Source organism: Oncorhynchus keta, chromosome 12 (assembly GCF_023373465.1).
Source record: "Oncorhynchus keta strain PuntledgeMale-10-30-2019 chromosome 12, Oket_V2, whole genome shotgun sequence".
Classification (NCBI taxonomy): Eukaryota; Metazoa; Chordata; class Actinopteri; order Salmoniformes; family Salmonidae; genus Oncorhynchus; species Oncorhynchus keta.
Genome location: NC_068432.1, coordinates 21098613 through 21124874, shown reverse-complemented (window position 1 = coordinate 21124874; position 26262 = coordinate 21098613). Strand labels below are relative to the sequence as shown.

Sequence of the window (26262 nt, the reverse complement as noted above, 5' to 3'; positions counted from 1 at the left end):
CTTAACACTCTTCCGTAAAGCCCAACTCTGTGAAGTGTATAGCTTAAAGTGGTCCTATGGACAGATACTCCAATCTCCACTGTGGAGCTTTGCCTTCTCTGTACCTTCTCTGCTATGCAATCTGGTTTCCAAGCTGGTCATGGGTGCACCTCAGTCACGCTCAAGGTCCTAAACGATATCATATCCGCCATCGATAAAAGACAATACTTTGCAGCCGTATTCATCAACCTGGCCAAGGCTTTCTACTCTGTCAATCACCACATTCTTATCGGCAGACTCGACAGCCTTGGTTTCTCAGATGACTGCCTCGCCTGGTTCACCAACTACTTCTGAGACAGAGTTCAGTGTGTCAAATCGGCGGGCCTGTTGTCTGGACCTCTGGCAGTCTCTATGGGGGTGCCACAGGGTTCAATTCTGTATACATCAATGATGTCGCTCTTGCTGCTGGTGATTCTCTGATCCACCTCTACGCAGACAACACCATTCTGTATACTTCTGGCCCTTCTTTGGACACTGTTAACTAACCTCCAGACGAGCTTCAATGCCATACAACTCTCCTTCTGTGGCCAACTGCTCTTAAATGCAAGTAAAACTAAATGCATGCTCTTCAACCGATCGCATCACTACTCTGAACGGTTCTGACTTATATGTGGACAACTACAAATACCCAGGTGTCTGGGTTAGACTGTAAACTCTCCTTCCAGACTCACATTATGCATCTCCAATCCAAAATTAAATCTAGAATCGGCTTCCTGTTTCGCAACAAAGCATCAGTCACTCATGCTGCCAAACATACCTTTGTAAAACTGACTATCCTTGACTTGGGCGATGTCATTTACAAAATAGCCTCCAACACTCTACTCAGCAAATTGGATGCAGTCTATCACGGTGCCATTCGTTTTTGTCACCAAAGCTCCATATACAACCCACCACTGCGACCTGTACGCTCTCGTTGGCTGGCCCTCGCTTCATATTCGTCGCCAAACCCACTGGCTCCAGGTCATCTATACGTCTTTGCTAGGTAAAGCCCCGCTCTATCTCAGCTCACTGGTCATCATAGCAGCACCCACCCGTATCACAGGCTCCAGCAGGTATATTTCAGGTATATTTCCCTGGGCACTCCAAAGCCAATTCCTCCTTTGGCTGCCACTCCTTCCAGTTCTCTGCTGCCAATGACTGTAGTAAGTACTGCAGTGCATCTCCTCATGGACTGCACCAGATTTGCCAGTTCTTGCTGTGAGATGTTACCCCACTCTTCCACCAAGGCACCTGCGAGTTCCCAGACATTTCTGGGTTGAATGGTCCTAGCCCTCACCCTCCGATTCAACAGGTCCCAGACGTGCTCAATGGGATTGAGATCCGGGCTCTTCGCTGGCCATGGCAGAACACTGACATTCCTGTCTTGCGGGAAATCACGAGCCATATGGCTGGTGGCATTGTCATGCTGGAGGGTCATGTTAGGATGAGCCTGCAGGAAAGGTACCACATGAGGGAGGAGGATGTCTTCCCTGTAACGCGCAGCGTTGAGATTGCCTGTAATGACAACAAGCTCAGTCCGATGATGCTCTGACCCTCCACCTCCAAATCGATCCCGCTCCAGAGTACAGGCCTCGGTGAGGCGCTTATTCCTTCGACGATAGAAGCGAATCCGACCCTCACCCCTGGTGAGACAAAACCGCGACTCGTCAGTGAAGAGTACATTTGCCAGTCCTGTCTTGGCCCAGCGACGGTGGGTTTGTGCCCATAGGTGACGTTGTTGCAGGTGTTGTCTGGTGAGGACCTGCCTTACAATAGGCCTACAAGCCCTCAGTCCAGCCTCTCTCAGCCTATTGCGGACAGTCTGAGCACTGATGGAGGGATTGTGCATTCCTTGTGTAACTCGGGCAGTTGTTGCCATCCTGTACCTGTCTGGCAGGTGTGATGTTCGGATGTACCTGTACTGTGCAGGTGTTGTTACACATGGTTTGCCACTGCGAGGACAATCAGCTATCCGTCCTGTCTTGCTGTAGCGCTACCTTAGGCGTCTCACAGTACAGACATTGCAATTTATTGCCCTGGCTACATCTGCAGTCCTCTTGCCTCCTTGCAGTATGCCTAAGGCACGTTCACACAGATGAGCAGGGACCCTGGGCATCTTTCTTTTGGTGTTTTTCAGAGTCAGTAGAAAGGCCTCTTTAGTGTCCTAAGTCTTCATAACTGTGACCTTAATTGCCTACCGTCTGTCTGTAAGCTATTGGTGTCTTAACGGCCATTCCACAGGTGCATGTTCATTAATTGTTTATGGTTCATTGAACAAGCATGGGGAATGGTGTTTAAACCCTTTACAATGAAGATCCATGAAGTTATTTGGATTTTTACGAATTATCTTTGAAAGACAGGGTCCTGAAAAAGGGATTTTTTTTTTTGCTGAGTTTATATGCCCTCCAAAGAAAGGTCGGTGGACCAAGATTCAAAGGTCAGATTAGGAAGGAATAGGTGATGTTTGCCCGATTGCGGACATTGAACTCATCATATCTGGTTAGCAAGCATGTGACTGGTTTGTGTATGGTCGATGTGCTGTTTTATTGTTGAAGAGAGGGAAAGATTGAAGTGTAGGGTCATTGAGATTGGAGGGAATTTGGGGGATGGTGTATTAGAAGTTAGTAGGGCTGTTTTTTATTTTCTCAGAAGTACTGAGTTAGGTAGGAGGGTTTAGAAATGTTGTAAATGGTGATTGACCACACACTCCTGCACAGTAGGTGGCGGCATGCACCTTTAACGTTGGTTTGCGGACAGCCATTATATCATAGATGTAGTGTCTGACTTTATTAGCAATTATAAGTAAAAAAGCCATGGGGCTACTTTAAGCTAAGAGTAAGTACTAACAAAGTAACAAGAAGCAGACCCCTTTACAGTAAGATGAAACTAACGTCAGCTTGTGATGACTTGTGACGTAAGTTAGCACTTACCTAGTAGATAGTTTCCTTCAGGGATGTTCCCATGTTCTGTTTGAGATGCATATTTGTTCAAGACGGCTGTCAATCGAAAAACTAGAGCCAAATCTTTGCAATCGCAAAATATCTTACATCAACCCACTGATGCGCGTGTCCGTATTGGCAGATGTAGCAAATGCACGCGCCCACAGAACTGTTTTTAAGGGTGAGAGAGACATCTGCACGAGCTTAGCCATTAAAGAGACGCGCGTGCATTTATTGAACTGGGAAAATCTTCACGCTGTGAGGAATTTCACAACATGACGTGACAATCAGGACGATTGGGAAAGATTTTACATGACACCCTGTGCTGCGTTAGTACATTTTGGAACGGAACCGGTGCCGTATAGAACGACCAGATATAGGGAACGCTGTTAGCATGGGCGCTACCATTTAAACACGTCACTCGTTGCTTCAAACCACACCAACCAAACCGGAGGAAACGTATCTCAAAGTCTGTTCCAGAACCTCAGTTGTCTGGAAAGCGCCACTTCGAGCAGAATGCCTTATTTCAACGGGATGTTGTTTTAAGACCCATATGTCATATCTTTCTGGAATGGCATTTTAATAAATATGAATTGGAAAAATGTCTGGTCTCTTTCTCAGAAGTTTCTTTGAACTAATACGATTAAATAACTTTCATATACATTAATCCACAAGTGCTAACCCACTAAACATTATCTTAAAACGTTTGAAAATGATATTATTTCTTGTATATTCTGTAAAGAACATCCGCAGGCTGTTTTACATTTATTTTGGTATTTCTCTTATAGAAGTAGTGTCTGACTTTATTAGCTATTATACGTTAAAAAAAAGGTCATAAGCTACTTTGAGCTACGAGTAAGTACTAACAAAGTAACAAGAAGCTGTGACAAAATATCTGTTGATTATATACATGCTAATTTTGCCCTTCTACTTGAAAATGTGATATTCGGTTTTACAAAATATAGCAAAGACTATGCAAAGCCTTTCTTCTTCTTAAACTTCATTGTTATTTTTGCTAAATTCCATATTCATAAATTACATTTTAGCAATAAACCTCTTATTTTTGAGAATTAAATTCAACAATATGTAAACAATTTCTTCTCATAACAAAAAAGCAACACAAAATGTAAATGTACTTTTTACAAGGTCTTCATATAATGTATTGTTTTATTCCCCTGGCTGTTAGCAATGTTTTATTCCCCTGGCAGTTAGCAATGTTTGCATACTCTTTGTTTTTCTATATTGTATATTTTTTAATTGCATTACAATGATTTGTATTTTATTTTTAAATAATAAAAATAGTATTCGATCAAAACGTTACGTGACTTTCGTCACACGCCGTTTCCCGTTAAATTGAGTTTTAAATGGAGGACAGCTCATATGACTGGCACTGAAATAACCCAATGGCAGTGCTGATGCAGCAGTTCCGTACTAGCTTTGGACAAATACACCGTGGATGGGCGTGTAGCGTCCCGCCCACCCGAAGTGCTTCCTTGCTGCGCAAATGTGATTTCATTCGGGAACTACCCAACAGCAGAGTGAGGTAAAGGCAGAAAAGCAGGTGCAACTAAAATATCCAAAATGTCGCTGTCAAATAAACTCACCCTGGACAAGGTGGACGTGAAGGGGAAGCGCGTGATCATGAGGTGAGTTCGAATTGAGCCATCGGAAAGGGCGTTATTGGTGCTTTCAAGACAACTAGGTAAACGAGGTCAAATCCGTGATCTTCAGGTCGGAAAGTCGAAGTTCAAAAATATGCCCGAGTTTGCGACTTGTAATTCTGAGTTGGATGACCGTTAAACGATATCCTTAGTCGAACTCGTTTTTTCCGAGTTCGCAGTTGTCATGAAACGCAGCATTAGACATCTCACTGTGTGTGATTCGTTACAAGACAGTAACTGAGAGACGCTTGATACTTTAGCTTTGGAAACATTCACGATACATTGTTATTGAAGAGCTACATTGAACTTAATTGCAGTTAAAATATACATTTGGTTGGCTTTTAAAAATATCGCCTAGTCAGACCTTTATTATTGTTTCTTCGTGGTGATACGGGTCCTCACTGTTTACCATAGCCACAAAGTCAGAAATTCCGCTTATTTCAAATCTTATTTCAAACCTAATCTTAACCACACTGCTAACCTTCTGCCTAACCCTAACCTTAAATGAAGAACAAAGGACATTTTTGTTTTAATGAATTCTTATCATATAGCCAATTTTGACCTTGTGGCTGTTGTAACTACTGAAAACCGGCGATGCATGTGCAGTCAGCATGTAGGCCACAATGTGACAGATCACATAGCTTGCCACTCTAGCTAGATATACTGAACAAAACCTATAAACGCAACAGTTTCAAATATTTTACCGAGTTACCGTTTATATAAGGAAATCGGTCAATTTAAATGCATTCATTAGGCCCTAATCTATGGATTTCACTTTACTGGGAATACAGATTTGCATCTGTTGGTCAGGGACATGGATCAGAACCAGTTCGTATCTGGTGTGACCACCATTTGCCTCATGCTGTGCGACACCACCTTTTGCATGGAGTTGATCAGGCTGTTGAATATGCCCTGTGGAATGTTGTCCCACTCCTTTTCAATGGCCGTGCAAAGTTGTGGGATATTGGTGGGAACTGGAACACGCTGTCTTACATGTTGTTCCAGAGCATCCTAAACATGCCATGAAAAAAAACGGACATTTTCAGCTTCCAGGAATTGTGTACAGAGCCTTGCAACATGGGACCGTGCATTATCATGCCAAAACATGAGGTGATGGCAGCAGTTGAATGACACAACAATGGACCTCAGGATCTTGTAATGGTACCTCTGTGCATTCAAATTTCCATCAATAAAATCAATTGTGCTTGTTGTCCATAGCTTATGTCTGCCCATACCATAACCATTACCGCCACCATTGGGCACTTTGTTCACAGAGTGAGCAAACCGCTTGCCCACATGACGGCTTATGGTAGAGAAATTAGCATTACATTATCTGACAACAGCTCTGGCGGGGTGGACATTCCTGTAGTCAGCATGCCAATTGCACACTTCCTCAACAGGAGACCTCTGTGGCATTGTGTTGTGACTAAACTGCACATTTTAGTGGCCTTTTATTGTCCCCAGCACAAGATGCACCTGTGTAATGATCATGCTGTTTAATCAGCTTCTTGATATGCCACACCTTTCAGGTGGTTGGATTATCTGGGAAAAGTAGAAATGCTCACGAACAGGAATGTAAACATTTGTGCACAAAATTGGCGTGAAATAAGCTTTTTGTGAGTATGGAACATTTCTGGGATCTTTTATTTTAGCTCATGAAAGATGGGACCAACACTTTCCATGTTGCATTTTATATTTCTGTTCAGTGTAGTTAGCTGTCTAACATTATAGGTTTACAGAGTAACGTCTAACAATACAAATCATTGTTTTCTATTTCCGGTGTAATATTTGTGTAAACTCTTGAATTGTGTTCTGTGGGTGTCACTGAGTAGGCTGTTAGCTTATTTCATGGGGTGCATTGTCCATAGGTTAGGCTGTACAGTGCAATTTCAATATTCAATATGCACAATAGGCTGACTGGGAAGGTGATTTCACACAGTCAAAGTCCTGCAATAAGAGCTAAGACAATATATATATGTGTGTAATCTCTTGATTTTCCCCCGTGTCACTGAATATGCTGATACCCCATGGGTATCATGGGTGCACAATCCATATAAGGCTGTACAGTGCATATAAGTATACCCCCAATTAAATTATGCAGTCTAATACATCCAGTGGGATTTCAAGTATTTTTTGTTTATGTATTATTTATAAACTAATTACAGGTGACCGATTCCAAGCTTGCCACTCTAGCTAGGTAGTTAGCTGGCTAACATTATAGATTTACAGAGTCATGTCTAACAATGCTAATTATTTATTTCTAAACTATTTTTGGGTTAATCATTTTGATTCACTGTAAATACATTTTATACATGCTTAAGGTGTTATTGTACAGAGTTTCTAAACCCAAAGGCGCAACGTTGCAAGACTTCCGCAAACGCTTGCGAAACAGACCAGCCTGGGTTTGAATAGTTGGACATGTTATTACTCCAACCTCGTGAAAGTGACAAATGGACACATTTTCGTCAACCTACTCCATATCGAAGGAGTGCCTTTGATTTGATGGCCTGCACATGGGCAGTTAGGCGCGAGACGACTGTTAGACCTGATGACGTGCATGCGCTTCGCTAGCCAACAACGCCATGACATCGGCTACAAGTGTGATCTGGCATTTCTATTGAAGGAGCAGTTTTAGCCTATCTTCCTGCTGTACTTTCTGTGGTTATTGTTCACTTTTCACATGATGATTATATTTTTTTTTTTACTCTGTTGCTATGGTCACTGGCAGCTGTCAACCTCCATGTGTGGTTTGCCTTCACGTCTCTAATTGAAAGCGACGCAAATGGATACAAATAGTGAAATCATTACATATTTGGATTAATTAATGCTAAACAATGTTGGAATGTTACATAATTTGTAAAAAAAAATATATATTTTTTACAAAAAAAGAGTCTCAGTAGTGTGTGTGGCCTCCACGTGCCTGTATGACCTCCCTACAACGCCTGGGCATGCTCCTGATGAGGTGGCGGATGGTCTTCTGAGGGATCTCCTCCCAGACCTGGACTAAAGCATCCGCCAACTCCTGGACAGTCTGTGGTGGTGTTGGTGGATGGAGCGAGACATGATGTCCCAGATGTGCTCAATTGGATTCAGGTCTGGGGAACGGGCAGGCCAGTCCATAGCATCAACTGCTGACACACTCCAGCCACATGAGGTCTAGCATTGTCTTGCATTAGGAGGAACCCAGGGCCAACCGCACCAGCATATGGTCTCACAAGGGGTCTGAGGATCTCATCTCGGTACCCAATGGCAGTCAGGCTACCTCTGGCGGAGCACAGGCTGTGCGGCCCCCCAAAGAAATGCCACCCCACACCATGACTGACCCACTGCTAAACCGGTCATGCTGGAGCATGATGCAGGCAGCAGAACGTTCTCCACGGCGTCTCCAGACTGTCACGTCTGTCACATGTGCTCAGTGTGAACCTGCTTTCATCTGTGAAGAGCACATGGCACCAGTGGCGAATTTGCCAATCGTGGTGTTCTCTGGCAAAAGAAAAACTTCCTGCACGGTGTTGGGCTGTAAGCACAACCCCCACCTGTGGACGTCGGGCCCTCATACCACCCTCATGGAGTCTGTTTCTGACCATTTGAGCAGACACATGCACATTTGTGGCCTGCTGGAGTTCATTTTGCAGGGCTCTGGCAGTGCTCCTCCTGCTCCTCCTTGCACAAAGGCGGAGGTAGCGGTCCTGCTGCTGGGTTGTTGCCCTCCTACGGCCTCCTCCACGTCTCCTGATGTACTGGCCTGTCTCCTGGTAGCGCCTCCATGCTCTGGACACTACGCTGACAGACACAGCAAACCTTCTTGCCACAGCTCGCATTGATGTGCCATCCTGGATGAGCTGCACTGCCTGTGCCACTTGTTTGGGTTGTAGACTCCGTCTCATGCTACCACTAGAGTGAAAGCACCGACAGCATTCAAAAGTGACCAAAACATAAGCCAGTAAGCATAGGAACTGAGAAGTGGTCTGTGGTCCCCACCTGCAGAACCACTCCTTTATTGGGGGTGTCTTGCTAATTGCCTATAATGTCCACCTGTTGTCTATTCCATTTGCACAACAGCATGTGCAATTTATTGTCAATCAGTGTTGCTTCCTAAGTGGACAGTTTGATTTCACAGAAGTGTGATTGACTTGGAGTTACATTGTGTTGTTTAAGTGTTCCCTTTTATTTTTTTGAGCAGTGTATATAATTTGACAATAAATAAACTAATCCCACTGGATGTATTAGACTGCATAATTGAATTGGGGGAAACCTATAGATTGTGCACCCATGAAACGGGGAATCTGCATAATCGGTGACACCAACAGAACACAATTCTCAAGAGTTAACACATATTAGCTTCTTAGCTCTTATTGCAGGACTTTGACTGTGGGAAATCATAGGTAAGGCTATACTGTGCATAGTCTAATACATCCAGTGGGATTTTGTTTCTTTTGTTTATTATCAAACTATTGTGTTTCATTTTAAATTATGTAACATTCCAATCAGCATTATCCAAATATGGCATGATTCCATTATTTGTATGACTTTCAATAAGGTCATTTTTTGAAGGGGAACTGCAAATTCCACTATTGTGGCTAATTTGTTATTATGGCTAGCTTCACATCGGTAGGGACAAAATCAAATCACGTTTTATTTGTCATATGCGATGAATACACAATAGACTTTTCCCTGAAATTCTTAGTTACGAGCCCTTTCCCAACAATGCAGAGTGAAAATTAGCACAAAAAAGTAAAGGGTAACACAATAAAATAACAAGGCTATATAAAAGGACTACCGGTGCAGGGGGTACGAGGTGATTGAGAACATGTAGTTAGGGGTAAAAGTGACGAGGCAATCAGGAAAGATAATAAACCGTAGCAGCAGCAGCATCGTGTGAAAGTGTGTGTGTGTGGGGTCAATATGTATGTCTTTGTTGGAGTGTCTGTAGTATGTGTGGGTTGAGTCCAGTGAGTGTACAAGAGAGTCAGTACAAAAAGGAGAAGGAAGGGCTACAACGACACAAATCCAACATTTAGGCAGGCTGCTACTAAACATTTTAATGAAGTTATTTGTAACTATAGGCTACGCTGCAGCCTCAGTTAGCCTAGCTAGCTAACCTTAGCTAGCGTAACTTGCTTCTCCTGGTTCATAGCAGTCCAAGACAGGTATTATGCAATCATAGTTGATGATGCTAAATAACCTAGCTATGACACTAGGCTACCTTAAATAAAGATAAGAAAAGAAAAGTCAACTATAGTGTGAGTCGGCTTGGTTGGTTGCTCTCTCCCTCTTCCCTGCTCCCATGTAACCCGCTCACAGTACAGCCCCTCCCCTGCTTGCTCGAGCGGCACCCCTCTCCCTCCTCTTGTGCTTTATCAGCTCCAGTTAATAAAGTGACTCGGACTGGTTCTGGATCTGACCAGGTTCATATGGGACTGGTCTAGTTGTCCTCTGGTCTGTTTGGAACATGTCTCAATATTTACATTTTTTTTATGCATGTCCGGGTGGGGAAGCTCCAGGTCCATTTTGGAACGGGTCCAACTTTTTGGATAGGTAAAGACCTATAGTGTGGATCTTACAGGTCTCCAGTGATGTGGACGCTGAGGAACTTGAAGCTCTCTGCCTGGTCCACTACAGCCCTGTCGACGTGAATGGGGGTGTGCTCGGACCCCCATTTCCTGTGGTCCACGATCAGCTCCTTCCTCTTGCTGACGTTGAGGGAGAGATTTTTGTACTGGCACCATACTGCTAACTCTCTGACCTCCCCTGTAGTCTCGTCGTTGGTGATCAGGCCTATCACCGTTGTGTCATTGGCAAACTTAATGATTGTGTTGGAGTCGTGCACATCCACCCAATCGTGGGTGAACAGGGAGTACAGGAGGGGACTAAGCATGCACCCCTGTTTTGAGGGTTAGTGTGGCGGATGTGTCGTTGCCTACCCTCACCACCTGGTGGCGACCCATCAGGAAGTCCAGTTGCAGAGGCAGATGTTTAAATCAAGGGCCTTTAGTTTAGTGATGAGCTTGGAGGCCACTATGGTGTTGAAGGCTGAGTTGTAGTCAATGAACAGCTTTCTCACAGGTTTTCCTTTTGTCTAGGTGGGAAAGGGAAGTGTGGCGTACAATAGATATTGCAGTATGCGAATTGGAGTGGATCTGGGGTGTCTGGGATGGTGTTGATGTGAGCCATGACCAGCCTTTCAAGCATGTCATGGCTACGGATGTGAGTGCTATGGGGCGATAGTCATTTGGACAGGTTACCTTGGCGTATTTGGGCACGAGTGATGTCAGTTCTATTCATGGCATTTCTATCTGCAACATTCCAAAATGTTTTTGTACTCCGTGTGGCCAAGCAAACACACTGAGTTATGTATGAACTCTGCTCTGCCCATTGCTTGTCTGTCTGGAAAGCCTCCACAAATGAAAACGTGTGATGTGCGCCCCGTTCCGTGTGCCACGTTGACGGACACATGGAACTGGGCGTTCTGTGTCTCCAGCTGGCTGATTGCCGTTATAAGGTAGGTAATGTGAAGCGCAGCACAGAGAATTTTCAACCAACCTTAGCCCTACTTCAGCTTTGGGACAGAACATCGGGAGTCTGTGTATTGGTTGTGTATTATCAGGGAGTCCAACCAATGCAAACTTCCGATGTGTCCCAAAGCTAAGGGCCCATGACTGAGTTTGGAAAACCCTGCACTATTTGACTGAGGGGGTGCTGTGTTTAAGACACCTCTATCTTGCCCCCACCCCACTGTGGGGAAAAAATATTTTGGAAGCTATAGAAATGCATTAATGTCTACATTAAAAAAAGTGTGTGTGTGTGTGTGTGTGTGAACAAAAATACGAATAAAAAAAATATAAGTCATTTCTTTTGAGATTACTTATGTTACTGTCCGCACAACAACAAAAACACACTTAAATAAAATTGTCTTTATATATTGTTTTTATAATGTTGCCCTTGAAACATTTAATTGAAATACTGTGGAAATTCCATTCATTCCTATGGAGGACTGCTTCTACTGAGGAGTGCAAATATGTCCGACCGTGTCTTCAAAGCCTCTCAATGGCCAATATATAGCATCAGCAATCCAGTGTTTTATATTCATTATTGGTTTCCACCACAAAGTCGAAAGTGCGTACACATCGTTTGATTACTTCTTGGAGCTAATGTAACAATTCAAACGAACCCCATGCAACTATAGTCGTGGCCAAAAGTTTTGAATGACACAAGTATTCATTTTCACAAAATCTGCTGCCTCAGTTTGTATGATGGCAATTTGCATATGCTCCAGAATGTTATGAAGAGTGATCAGATGAATTGCAATTAATTGCAAAGTCTCTCTTTGTCATACAAATAAACTGAATCCCCAAAAACATTTCCACTGCATTTCAGCCCTGCCACGGAAGGACCAGCTGACATCATGTCAGTGAGTCTCTCGTTAACACAGGTGTGAGTGTTGACGAGGACAAGGCTGGAGATCACTCTGTCATGCTGAGTTCGAATAACAGACTGGAAGCTTCAAAAGGAGGGTGGTGCTTGGAATCATTGTTCTTCCTCTGTCAACCATGGTTACCTGGAAGGAAACGCGTGCCGTCATCATTGCTTTGCACAAAAAGGGCTTCACAGGCAAGGATATTGCTGCCAGTAAGATTGCACCTAATCAACCATTTATCGGATCATCAAGAACTTCAAGGAGAGCGGTTCAATTGTTGTGAAGAAGGCTTCAGGGCGCCCAAGAAAGTCCAGCAAGCGCCAGGACCGTCTCAAGTTGATTCAGCTGCGGGATCGGGGCACCACTGGTAGAGTTTGCTCAGGAATGGCAGCAGGCAGGTGTGAGTCATCTGCACGCACAGTGAGGCAAAGACTTTTGGAGGATGGCCTGGTGTCAAGAAGGGCAGCAAAGAAGCTACTTCTCTCCAGGAAAAACATCAGGGACAGACTGATATTCTGCAAAAGGTATAGCGATTGGACTGCTGAGGACTGGGGTCAAGTCATTTTCTCTGAACCCCCTTTCCGATTGTTTGGGGCATCCGGAAAAAAAGCTTGTCTGGAGAAGACAAGGTGAGCGCTACCATCAGCCCTGTGTCATGCCAACAGTAAAGCATCCTGAGACCATTCATGTGTGGGGTTGCTTCTCAGCCAAGGGAGTGGCTCACTCACAATTTTGCCTAAGAACACAGCCATGAATAAAGAATGGTACCAGCACATCCTCAGAGAGCAACTTCTCCCAACCATCCAGGAACAGTTTGGTGATGAACAATGCCTTTTCCAGCATGATGGAGCACCTTTCCATAAGGCAAAAGTGTTAACTAAGTGGCTCGGGGAACAAAACATCGATATTTTGGGTCCATGGCCAGGAAACTCCCCAGACCTTAATCCCATTGAGAACTTGTTGTCAATCCTCAAGAGGCGGGTGGACAAACAACCCCACCAATTCTGACAAACCTCAAGCATTGATTATGCAAGAATGGGCTGCCATCAGTCAGGATGTGGCCCAGAAGTTAATTGACAGCATGCCAGGGCAGATTGCGGAGGTCTTGGAAAAAGAGTGGTCAACACTGCAAATATTGACTCTTTGCATTAACTAGATGTAACTGTCAATAAAAGCCTTTGACACTAATGGAAAACTTGTAATTATACTTCAGTATTCCATATTAACATCTGACAAAAATATCTAAAGACACTGAAGCAGCAAACTTTGGGAAAATTAAAATTTGTGTCGTTCTCAACTTTTGGCCACGACTGTAATACATGGAAGTTTAGAAGATGTGTTATCTTCCAAGTTGGGAATTGAAGACATATCGCCAAGTAAAGCTTGGTCTAACATTTCTGTGTTACACTTACCATTACCTACCTAATAACGCATATCAGCCAGCTGGAACAGTAATAATGGTCTTACTTGGTGACATTTTTAATAGGTATATTTTGGGTACTTCAGCAGGTGATGCATGCCACCACTCATGACAGAACACAGGAAGTTGTTGTCTCACGTTTTCCCTATTCAAACCAATTACATGCCATAGGAGTGATGCAGAATGGATGCAAGCATCCCTAAAATGTTAATTGCAACAATTTTAAAGTTATTTTGCATTAAGATGATATCCGAGTTAAAGTGGTCCTTCTGTGGCTCAGTTGGTAGAGCATGGCGCTTGTAACGCCAGGGTAGTGGGTTCGATTCCCGGGACCACCCATACGTAGAATGTATGCACACATGACTGTAAGTCGCTTTGGATAAAAGCGTCAGCTAAATGGCATTTATTATTATATTTATATATTAAAGTACAAAGCTCTAAGCTGCGGATACTCTACTGTATTTATATTCAATTAGCTAGTTAATCTTATAAACACCATCTTATCCATTTTAGCTGATGGCATTTGCTTAGATATTGTTGTCATGTGTGGCTCCCAGAGGTGCTTCAGTACACTGAAAAACGACACCCACTTTTAAATGTCATAGGGCATCCTGGAGTCCCCAGCTCCATGTACCCATGACTGCAGGAGATGCATTAGGCCTTTTCCTTCCTAAAGGTCAAATCCACAATCTTATCAACACAGATGACTTAAAGCGAGTGGTGGACAGAGTTTGGGAAACCTTAGGACCCCCCTTTAGTGCACTACACAGCTGATGCAAATAAGCAACTCCTAATCAAGCTGTGTAGTGCTAGGGTAAAAACTAAAATGTGGACCCAGCAGGGGTCCCAGGACTGAGTTTGGGAAACCCTGGGGTAGACAAATTACTTTGAAAATATCTCATCAAATTCCATCCTGGGCTTGCCATAACATGCATATCTGTCTGTACATCCTACTTCTATGAAGTGGCATTTCTTACTTGTGCAGAATAGGACAAACTGTGACTGACTGTCAGGACCTTGGGCTATTATGGAGACTTTGCTGTGGCAGAGCGAACAGTCTGGCTGGCCTGTGCCAAGCCTGTCAAGCAGCCAATGTGCTGGCCTTATTCTGCGTATATGCATATCCTTGCTCCACCTTCAGTCTTTTATCCCTCGTATAAAACACCTGCCTTTACGGCCCTGTAGTGTAAGGTGCAGGTTAAACAAATGGTAGCCTATTACAAGGGCATCACTAGTGCGGCTGTGAATTGTTCCCATTTACCCATTTTGAAGGGGTCATTGCTAACAAAGGCATTCCATAGCGGTGTCATTCTTCCCCTATGCTGACCGTAGGGTTCTAGTACAATCGAGTACGGTTGTGGCACACATGGCCTGATCCTGCACTTCACTGCATCAAGTGGGCCGGAGGAGAAACCGAGAGGGGGATGGAGTTAGGTAATGGGCAGGAGAATGTGGGATGCAGCATGTTCTCTTGTCACTGTGTGTGTTATACAGGAAAGTGTTTGGCTGTTGAATAATTTCCATTCAATACTAAGCCCAGTGTCATGGACACGTCTTATAAGGGTTGCAAAGCCACTGGTAATTTACCAAAGTTAACAGAATCTTCAGTAATTTTGGTTCTTATGAGAAAATCTATCGTAAGTTTGGTAATTTATACTGGAATAACTTTTTTTTAATTTTTTTTAATAGTATTCTATTATACAGTATATGTCTGTTCATGAGTTTCTAGTAGATAGACAATATGGTTTGAGGGAACATCTAATCAACAATGGAATTATTTTCTATTATCTCTGCAACTGTATAAGTTTGACTTTTTTTGACAACTGCCACCAGTTTGACACAAACATTGACAACAAATACATATTGACACAGTTAAATATATAAAGGATATTTCATTCTGAAACCCTCATTAAACACCCATTGTATTTACTAACATTTATATTTAGGATAATGTTTTACAGCTTTGTCATTCTATTTTTATGTATTCAATTATTTCATATTTGACATGTGATAAGGCCACACAGGGGGCCAGAGCTGATTGGACACCCAAAAGGGCCACTAGATGTCTTGTGATAGGTTACATAAAATCCTTAAAAGATACCAAAATTCTAGTAGTTTACTGGTAAACGTAGTTTCCAGTAAAATACCCTTTATTTTCAACCATACATGTTATAATGCTCTAAACACTTAGTATTACTTTGCCCAAAGCTGAATGTTGTAAATGTCTTTTGCAGGGTTGATTTCAATGTGCCAATGAAGGACCATAACATAACGAACAACCAGAGGTAATAATGAGCTTGTTTTAATTTTATCATCTTCAGTAACTAATACACATGATTAGACCAAGTGCTACTAGTTTATTCTATAGGAGCCCGATTCCAGCCTTTGCTCATACTGTGTGCCTGTGTATTCCAGGATCAAGGCTGCTGTCCCCACCATCAAGCACTGTCTTGACCATGGGGCCAAGGCTGTGGTGCTGATGAGCCACTTGGGTCGTCCTGATGGGAACCCCATGCCTGACAAATTCTCCCTGAAGCCTGTGGCTGCCGAGCTCAAGAGCCTGCTGGGCAAGTGAGTGAGACCTCATGACATAGCTGGCTATTACCATGCTGCGAGTGAAATGTAACTCTTGTATGTGTGTTACTGTGCCATTGACTGAGTTGTACCAATGAATGAATTGGTATGATCTCTATTGACACACTTTGGTTCTCTCAACTGACAATGTTTCAGTGAGGTGTCTGAATAAAGTACTCAATCGTGCATGTGTTGCACCCATTTTCAGGGACGTGCACTTCCTGAAGGACTGCGTAGGTCCCGACGTAGAGAAGGCCTGTGCTGACCCTGCTGCCGGTTCAGTCATCCTCCTGGAGAACCTGAGGTTCCACGTTGCAGAGGAGGGCAAGGGCAAGGACGCCTCCGGAAACAAGGTTGGTCAACGACTGCAGTAGCCATTCCCAGAGGCCCTTTCTATTTACATAAAATGAGGGCTCCTACCCTGCAGAGGCCCAAGCTGCAACTGTCACTCCTGTGGTGTTGGTGTCAGCAGAGCTGCTAAAGGCATCACAGATGAAAATAGAGCCAAGCTGCTAAATAATGACGCATCAGTCAGCCATCTGACCTGAAAAGCAGGAATTTTGTAATTTGGAGACCAATGTACAGAAAATGGCGTCTCATCTGTTTGAGGAGTACAGCCACAAATTACTGCGTCACTGAGTACATCCATACTAAAACTGTTAGCAGCTCTTAAGAAGGTTGCACCACTGAGAGTATTATGTAAATGCATAGGTTTATAGGATGAGTTTCCTGTAGTATCTGTGCTTGCCTGTATCAATGGCCAGGATTCTACCTCTACTTCTCCATCTCCTCTCATTTAACTGAGATGCAGCCCTGACCTACTGACATTTGAGTGAAGGGCAGTGGGTTGTCTCGGGTCTATCGTTTTGCTTTTCTTGTCTTGTGAGCCCTGGCTGATATGCAACCCTTTAAAGAGGGAGGAGATTGGGAAGGGGGGTAGCTGTCGACCTTTCACAAAATCCCTCGATGGCTGGGGGGTGGCAGGCGACAGAGTAGGTAAGTCTAGATGTTACCCCTAACTGCTGATTCGGGGTCAGATCTTTTTCATTTATCTAATGCTTGACGATAGGATTGGGGGATAGTGTAATCCGATCCCAGCTCTGTGGTTAAGGGCAAGGTCTATGATGACCTGGACTACTGTACTTGTGCCAACTCCTGGCATTTGGATGGGACACCATAGATCAGCCATGACCTTTCTGTGACCTTTCTGTGAAAGAGTCAAGAACTTTGCTGTTAAAGGTCAGTAGGAACATTATTATAAAGTACTTACAGTACCCTCGTCATGCAGTCCACTCCCCTGGCATCACTGCAGTATATTCACCACGTGCTCCTATAGATACACTCTCTAGAATTGGCTGTTCAAAGAAAAATGGACCGTGGGTTTACAGTCTTCTGGCCCGTAGACTACTTTCAGAGTGAGGGACCCTCTAACATTAATATTAGGTTGTAAAATACAGAACTTCCCCTTTGAGTTTATGTTCAGTAGTGCTGAGCGATTAGAGCTTTTTTTTAACGGTTTTCGGTTTCAATTATTATTTTTTTACATTAAATGCACTATGTATTATTTGGGCTGAATGCTGTCACACAGAATAAAACAATTAATAGAAGTTTTAAATTTAAGGAATGGTAATGACATCCCATAACCGCTTACCACTTATTAACCATAATTTACTTTAATAACATATTTGTTTTATTTTACTTTTATTTCATTCCAAGTCATCTCATATCTATAGAGCTGCTACCTATATGCTGTCTAACAAAATCACAATTTTAATAGGTATTCAGCAGTACTTTGAATTACAACTATCAATCACTTAAGATATAATATATTTTCAGGTAGAGATACCTCGCGAAGCAACTGCTTTCTATCCCTCTCGATCACCCATTCTCTCCTCTCAAACTCTTCCTGCTCCACACCGTTGATATTATAGCTCAGTGCTCCACACAGACTGGATAAGTAGGCGTGTGTGTAATGGATTATGGTCATTGTAAATAATGACCACTTTTTTTGCGCTAAACTGTAGAATATTGGCCCGTTGGAAACTACAACATCCTACTACATGCACAGTTCAGGCTTGATCTGATTTATCTCTACAGAAACTGCGCATTGAGCTCACAGACAAAACAAATGGAATATAAATAATTGACCCGACGTTGGTCACTTAGTAGTTTAAAAAATGAAAAAGAACACATTCGGTTAATCGCTCAGCGCTAATGTTCACTACTGCTCTAAGTGGAGCCCAGCGTTTGCCCATTTGTGTAAACCACCCTTTATTTGGTACCTTCATTCTGTGGTGTGTGTGAGCCTCTGAATTGTCTTGCATCACTACATTTCTATGTCACACTAGGGTTGCACATTTTGGGGAATATTCAGAGGTGGAAACTTTCCGTGGGAATTAACGGGAATATTGTGGAATTAACGGAAATATATGCAAATTAATATTAATACGATTTAAATGTAGATGTTTTTTTGCATTGGATATGTTTACCATATGGAGACAAACATAAACCTTATCATAAGTAGACATAATTGCAAATGATTAAATCCTTCCAATAGAAATAAAAACTATTTAGTTACGAATTGAACTTTAATTAAATGAGTTGACTCGTAACATGGCATGATTTCACTGAACAACAAAAGGGAATATTGAATGATCCATCACATCTCCCAAAAATATTTTCAACTAGATCTGTAAATTGAGTCTAGAAACTAAAGCTTTGGTTGTCTTCCTCTCAGGCGTCCATGTCTTTTCCCTGGACCTCCTCAATGTCCACCTCTTGAATATCAGACTGAGGCCTCATCTTCACTGTCACTTTCCAACATTGTTGAGGATGGCTCGTTGTCAGGCTCAAAAAGCATCAAATTTGCCCGGATGGCCACCAATTTTTCAACCCTTGTATTGGTCAGCCTGTTGCGTGCGTGTTCCTAAACAAGGACCAGTTATGCTCTGAGGTGGCTGATGTTGGTGGGATTTGGAGGATGATGGAGACAACGGGGGAAAGAGCCTCAGATTCACAAAGTCCCTTCCACCAGGTGGCTGACGAGATCTGTTGGCACGACTGCCATATTGCATCTCCATTCCAAAGTCCTTGCTTGGAAGTGTACTTCGCCAGACTGCCAAGAACCTTTCACTCATCCAAGCCAAGGTGGCGAGACAATGTAGTGATGACACCATAAGCCATGTTGATCTCTGCACCAGACAGGATGCTCTTGCCAGCATACTTGGGGTCCAACATGTACGCTGCGGCGTGTATGGGCTTCAGGCAGAAGTCTTCATACTTTTTGATGAAACTGCAGTTCTGAAATACCTCTGCTTGGAGTAACAGTGAAGTGGGCAGGGGAGTATGGATTTCTTCTCTTACATCTGCAAGCAGACAGGATGGTATTGTCTCCCTCAATCCATGCAATGGCTACTGCTGTAGGTTTCAGGCTGCTTACCACTCTCTCCCAAAATACATCATCCAGGAGGATCCTCTTGATGGGGCTGTCCATATCGGCAGACTGATATGGCCATTTCTTGGAGAGACTCCTTCCCCCTCCAGGAGACTGTCAAACATGATGACAACACCACCCCAATGGGTGTTGCTGGGCAGATTCAATGTGGCGCTCTTATTCTTCTCACTTTTCTTGGTGAGGTAGATTGCTGCTATATCTTGATGACCCTTCACATACCGAACCATTTCCTTGGCTCTCTTGTAGAGTGTATCCATTTTTTTCAGTGCCATGAAGTCCTTGAGGCGCAGATTCGATGCATGAGCAGCACAGCCAATGGATGTGATGTGAGGGTATGACTTTTCCACTTTAGACCAAGCAGCATTCATGTTCGCAGCATTGTCTGTCATCAATGCAATACCTTTTGTGGTCCAAGGTCATTGATGACTGCCTTCAGCTCATCTGCAATGTAGAGACCGGTGTGTGTGTCTGTCCCTTGTGTCTGTGCTCTTGTAGAATTCTGGTTGAGGGGTGGAGATGATGTAGTTAATTATTCCTTGCCCATGAACATTTGACCACCCATGAGATGATTGCAATGTACCGTAGTCTGCTTTTTCTATGAACTGCTTGACCTGCACTTGGACTCTGTTGAACTCTGTATCCAGCAAATGAGTAGATGAAGCATGTCTGGTTGGAGGGGTGTCTGCTGGGCGAAGAACATTCAGAAATCTCTTCCAATACACATTGCTCGTGAGCATCAGAGGTGAACTAGTTGAATACACAACTCGAGCAAGACGTTCATCAGCATTTCTCTGACTACATTCCTCCATCGAGTCAAAAACGTATTCCAGGAGGACCGTGGGGGTAGTTTAACCGTAGTCTGTTTTCTCTATGATTTGCTTGACCTGCACTTGAAATATGCCACAATACCTAGAATTACCTTATGTGCATCCTACAAAAAAGGTTCACTGTTTTAAGCTAACTTTTATGATGAATTTAAGCATAACTTCCCATGGAAAATTTCTGGGCATTTACCGGAAGGTTTCCGACCCTTTGCAACCCTATGTCACACCCAGTGTTCTGCCACACCGGTGGAGGTAATACAGGCACAGCTTTATCTGGTGGCCGAGAGGTGTAGTGCATGAGAGAATTCGGAGCGCTCACACATTTGCACCAAAATAATTGCAGACATTCATGGATGGATGACAGGTCCCCCTCACTGTTCCATGGCTGCAGGGAGAAGGCATAGAAGTACTGCCAGAAGCTCAAAGGGAGCTCCTCCTAAACATCCTGAAGAAACCACCAGGTGTCCAGAGATGTGAAATGGATAAAGGTTCAAAGGAGCTATGGAAAGCTCTAAATAACATGATGGATGTGGCGCTAGATGTGCACCAAAAAGCCTGGCAAGCAGAACCAGATGCTTTGGCCAATAGTGGTACTCTACAGTGTATTGTCAGCATGGAGAATGGACACTTAATCATCCAGTCCCCCGAGGAAGAAGGGTTTGGGCAAGAAGGCCAAGTTTCTGTCAGCAAGCCAGATAATGGGGGAAATGAGCTAAAGGCTCAGCTAACTGCCGAAGCTGAGAAAAGGAAGAAGGCTGAAGAAAGCCTGCTGAAACAAGGAGTCGTTCTACAGAAAGAGCAACAGCGAGCCGCCAAGCTGGAGAAGTATTGGAGCGAGACTTTGCAGGAGCTGCAATCTTTGAAATGGGTAACTAGAAGAAAATGTGCTCCACATGATGAAGCTGAAGAGTTGAAGAGGAGGCTAAAGATTTTTCAAGATCTCCTCTGCAAAACTGAAGAGGAGAAAAAGTGTCTTCGAGAAGAGATTGAAGACCTCAATGAAGAATGCACAGTCCAGAGAGAGCGCATTGAGAACCTGAAGCGGGAGAAGGGTGAGCTACAAGCCAAAGTGGTAGAACTAGTGCAGGTAACTGAGGGTCAAGATGAGCAAACTCAGACTGGGGAGTCTTCAACTGTTTCTCAAGATGTAAGCTGCCAGACCAGCACATTAATAGATGGTCACAGCCAGACGGACACCCAATCACATTTCATCTCTGTGATTAATCAGACAGACTGTCTTGGTAAATCTCCCAAGAATGAAGTATGTCAGACCTGTCCATCATATGTTGGTGTTAACCATGATGCCTGTGAGTATGACCCCAGTGCACTGCAGAAGGCCCAGTGCACTCAAGAAGAAGAGTGGTGGTGGGATTCTGAGCAGGAGATGGATGAGTGCTATGCTCTCAACTACCAGGAACCCACGAACTCGGTGAGTGAATCCATTTTCATATGGGGACGATTATGGGAAACATTCAGAACCAGAGAGGAAGAAGGATGTATGACTAACAACCGTGGAAACTAGTCTCGCCTCCCAAAAGGTTGCAGCTGCCAGCACCCAATTCGCCACAACAAAGACCGCTCAAATGATTGGACCACGTTTGGACCATTTCTATAACTCACCTTTTTGATTTAAGAAATACACCAGCTTCTGCCTGGTTTTGAATTGTGCCTTGTGTGTCGAGCCTCTGAATTGTCTCATATCACTACGCTCCTAGGTGCCACACCAAGTGTTCTGACTCGTATTATAAACCCTTAATACAGTTGCGGAACATGGATAGATGATATGGGCTATATTGATGAATGTGGAAAATGGCTTATTTTATATCATCCCATGTAGTATTTATTAATTGATGTCATCAATATGAATAAATTAGGCCTCTGTTTGCTGCACAATAGGCCATACAGTTCTGTCTGATAGGTGTGTAAACCTCTCCTGCTGGTAGTAACCTGTCTATTCTCTCCTTTATCTTCTAGACCAAAGCAACCCAGGAGCAAATTGATTCCTTCAGAGCCTCTCTGTCCAAACTGGGAGACGTCTACGTCAACGATGCTTTCGGCACAGCACACAGAGCCCACAGGTAGGGGTCACCACACATTCTGTGGAAGAGTCAAGCATAAACTCTGATCTTTTGGTATCTGCTGTTTTAATGAAACCTAGAAGCCATTACTTATTGCCAATCCCTTTCTCCTATACTTTCATTTTAAAAAGGATTTGTCCCTTCCTGTCATCTGCTAGAAATATATATATTTTTAAATGACAAAAATAATAGTGATTTCTTTCTCTTCCCCCAGCTCCATGGTTGGAGTGAACCTGTCCCAGAAGGCTGCAGGCTTCCTGATGAAGAAGGAGCTTGACTACTTTGCCATGGCTCTGGAGAAACCAGCCAGGCCCTTCCTGGCCATCCTCGGAGGGTAAGTAACTCGTCAAAGGACCGTTTGATGCTTTAGTTTACCATGTCACTGATTGTCAACGGGGCAGGGATAGCTCTGTGATGAGTTAAGAATAAAGTACCCAGAGACCTGCACCTGCTTCTATGGTATCACTACTGGGGACTGGCTCTTCAACTGGTTGATCCAGCTAAAATAGACTGGTCTGGTCATATTATATGCACAATGAAAGCCATGCAACCTCACTTAAATATTTCTCACTGTTGCTCTCTTTCTATTCTCTCGACCACTCATTCACTCACTCTCTCTCTTTCTCTGTTGATACTACAACAGCCCAAGGCTGATGTATCATTCTCAAGTGCAGGATTTTTTAATATATTTTTTAATACACAGAAGGCAGTCCAGGAATTGAGACCTTAAGCGTGATGTGTAATACCTCAATCTGTGTGACCGTACTGTCTTTTCCTACTACTGAGCACAGCGGTGGCTGCAGAGGGGAGAACAGCTCTTAATAATGGCTGGAATGAAGTGAATGGTATCAAACTGTGTTTGATGGACTTGATACTATTCTGCTCCAGCCATGACCATGAGCCCGTCCTCCCCAATTAAGGTGCCACCAACCTCCTGTGACTGAGCACTTTACAGGCTAGCACAGTGGGAAAACTAAACACGGCTAACTACCATTGCTCACACGTTGAAATTGGCTCAGTGTTGGAGCCCATTTCAGCTGGGCATTGTGCAACCGCCATGTCCAATCAGTGTCTCTGAGTGCAGCCAATCAGGTTCTTTCACTGCCACAGTTCTGTATTTTCAAAGATTTTTACCCAGTTCAGCTTTGTGGACCTCTGCCAGTGACAAAGGACATTGATATGAATTGGCTAATGATAAGCCCCTCAACAATGGATGACAAATGGTAGGATTTAGCACTAAATTCATGAGACAAAAGAAACAAGTGTCAACTACAACAAACTTTTCTGTCCCAATATGACTATCTTCCTCAACTAGAATGTTTTACCATGTATGCATTATAACTCCTCTTAAGTGTTTTATAATGGATTCTAGATAAATGGGCTTCATATTATTGGGCTATAACAGTTTTTATAGAGTTTGTCTGTTGTTGTGTGCAGAGCCAAGGTCAAGGACAAGATTCAGCTGATCAACAACATGTTGGACCAGGTCAATGAGATGATCATTGGTGGTGGCATGGCCTTCACCTTCCTCAAGGTCCTTAACAACATGGAGGTGAGAACGGAGAGGGGGAGGAATATGGGGAGAAGGCGGTAGGGAGGGTGGGAGAAATGGAGAGATGTTACTCCTTTTTTGGAAAATTATATTTAAATCAGGATTTTAACCTCATTTATTTAAATGAATATAGCTCAGAACTCTTGTGCCTCTGCACAATGTAGTTACATTTGTTTAATGTTCGACTATGGTGTATATCACGGTTATAGTTTACATCTTACAATGAGTGATCCTCTCCCCCCTGCCAGATCGGCGCCTCTCTATACGATGATGAGGGTGCCAAGATTGTCAAGGAGCTGATGGCCAAGGCCGAGAAGAACAAGGTCAAGATCAACCTCCCCGTCGACTTCATCACCGCAGAGAAGTTTGACGAGCATGCCCAGACTGGCACCGCAACCGTGGCTGCTGGCATCCCTGCAGGCTGGATGGTGAGGAGAGCAACCTAGGTCATGTTCATTGGGGAATAGAAAAATAAGTGCTTCCTATTGGAAAAATCCAGTGTAATCTCAACCTGATTAGTTTTTTTCCCCTCCGTTTGATGCCTAATAAACATAACACTGATCGGGTTTTATAGTCTTCTTGAAGGGTTTTTATGGGAATTTTTCGGATAGTTCTTGTGCTAGCTAGAAATTTGATATACTGTATCACTTTGAGAGCCAAATTAATTATAGGATTTTTTTAATGTAAATACTGTAGATGAATACCCTCAACAACACACAACTGTGGTTGAGCTCTGTGTCCCTGTGTCACCCTCTCTCCTCTCCAGGGTCTGGACTGTGGACCAGAGAGCAACAAGCACTTCGCTGAGGCTGTAGGCAGAGCCAAGCAGATCGTGTGGAACGGCCCCGTGGGTGTGTTTGAGTTTGAGAACTTCGCCAAAGGAACCAAGGGCCTGATGGACAAAGTGGTGGAGGTCACCAAGTCAGGCTGCGTCACAATCATCGGTAAGACCCTCGACCATTGTGTTTATTTATATACAATGACCAAAAAACATATTTGTCCCTGCACCTAATCCTAACTTTTGCAAATAAATACACATATGATAGAGATCATTCATAAAACAAAGCCTGCTCTTGCGCATCATGGTAAAAATAATTTATTCAAGTTTATACTTGCACTGCCATTTTGATTGGAAGCTTTGGTCCATCCACTCTTGATATCATTCTCACCGCCAGATGGTGCCAAGCACCTTTTCTTCCTCACATCTATAGTAGTGAGGGATCACTATGACAGTGAAGGATCTCTATGATTTGAATGCTACCTACCTGTTGTCTTGGTGATGCCCAGGTGGAGGCGACACCGCTACTTGCTGCGCCAAATGGGGCACAGAGGACAAGGTCAGCCACGTCAGCACAGGAGGCGGAGCCAGCCTGGAGCTTCTGGAGGGTGAGTGATCGCGGTCTAATCCTTACTGGCGTCACGCTGACCTTTGACCTATGCCCAGTTCAAAATCAGTGTCTAAGGGGATGCAGGCTAGAAAGAACAAAATTACATTTTGGTACTGTTACCAATTGTTACATCATACATGGATATGATGACTTAAGTAATGCTGAAGAGTTTTTCCAAAGCAGTGTCGTTCCTTTCTGCCCACAGGTAAAGTGTTGCCCGGTGTGAATGCCCTCAGCAGTGCCTAAGCCCCATCACCGAGGAGAGGGGGGAGTGAAGACTAATTCACCCGCCAGAGTTTGGACCCCCAGCTCCCAAGTGAAAAAGCTCTGTCTCCCGCCCTGCATTAGCACCTCTACCACCATCCAGTGACCCAGACGTCAAATCACCTGCTTTCTAGTCTACTACTGTACAGACGGCTGGCACAAATAGGAATGAGCTCTCTCTCACTTTTGCACCTGCCCCATATCTACATCACTGAGGAAGTGGAGGCGTTTGTAGCTGAAGCCACCCTCACATGCACTTATGTTCCTTCCTGCTGTGTTTCTCTCGGAGACGAGGGCCAGAGACCAGTCGGCTGCAGCTACAGTCGTTTTCACCATACAGGAATTTGGGAATGTGCCATGTGTTAAAGAGCGCCTGCGGGTGCATCACTCTTGTTTAGCCAGCCAGCCCTGGGAGTATTACAACCCTTCTAGCGTAAAATTGTGTGTTGTAACTCTATCCAGACCTTTTATATTTGTCCTCAGCCTCCACAAAAATGTTGGCTCTGTCAGTTGCCCCCCTTGTCTCAACCATGTCCTCCCACCTGTTATCCTTATGACCCTGTGGCTTGTGAAATAGTCGTTCCCCAGTGGGGGTTTCAGAGGGGTCGAGCTACTGTAAGTCATGTGACCTGAGCCGATGCTCACGGAATAAAACACTTGGTGTAAAATATAA

The 26262-nt window shown here is 43.8% G+C and overlaps 1 protein-coding gene across 1 annotated transcript; it reads left to right on the top strand.

The window, feature by feature from the left end:
- Positions 1-4436: 4436 nt before the first annotated feature.
- On the top strand, positions 4437-26262 carry LOC118391116 (phosphoglycerate kinase-like). Its single transcript, XM_035782153.2, has 11 exons — positions 4437-4603; positions 15690-15740; positions 15871-16026; positions 16238-16382; positions 22282-22385; positions 22600-22719; positions 23823-23937; positions 24186-24365; positions 24704-24881; positions 25225-25323; positions 25531-26262. The coding sequence occupies exons 1-11, from the start codon at positions 4539-4541 to the stop codon at positions 25569-25571; spliced, it is 1254 nt and encodes a 417-aa protein (XP_035638046.1). The 5' UTR covers positions 4437-4538; the 3' UTR covers positions 25572-26262.

Bases quoted from the DNA above. Each gene is read 5' to 3' on its own strand.
- LOC118391116 (XM_035782153.2), top strand. From the start codon at position 4,539: ATGTCGCTGTCAAATAAACTCACCCTGGACAAGGTGGACGTGAAGGGG. The intron at 15,741-15,870 runs GTAATAATGAGC...TGTGTATTCCAG, and splicing joins AACATAACGAACAACCAGAG to GATCAAGGCTGCTGTCCCCA. The intron at 24,366-24,703 runs GTGAGGAGAGCA...TCTCCTCTCCAG, and splicing joins GCATCCCTGCAGGCTGGATG to GGTCTGGACTGTGGACCAGA.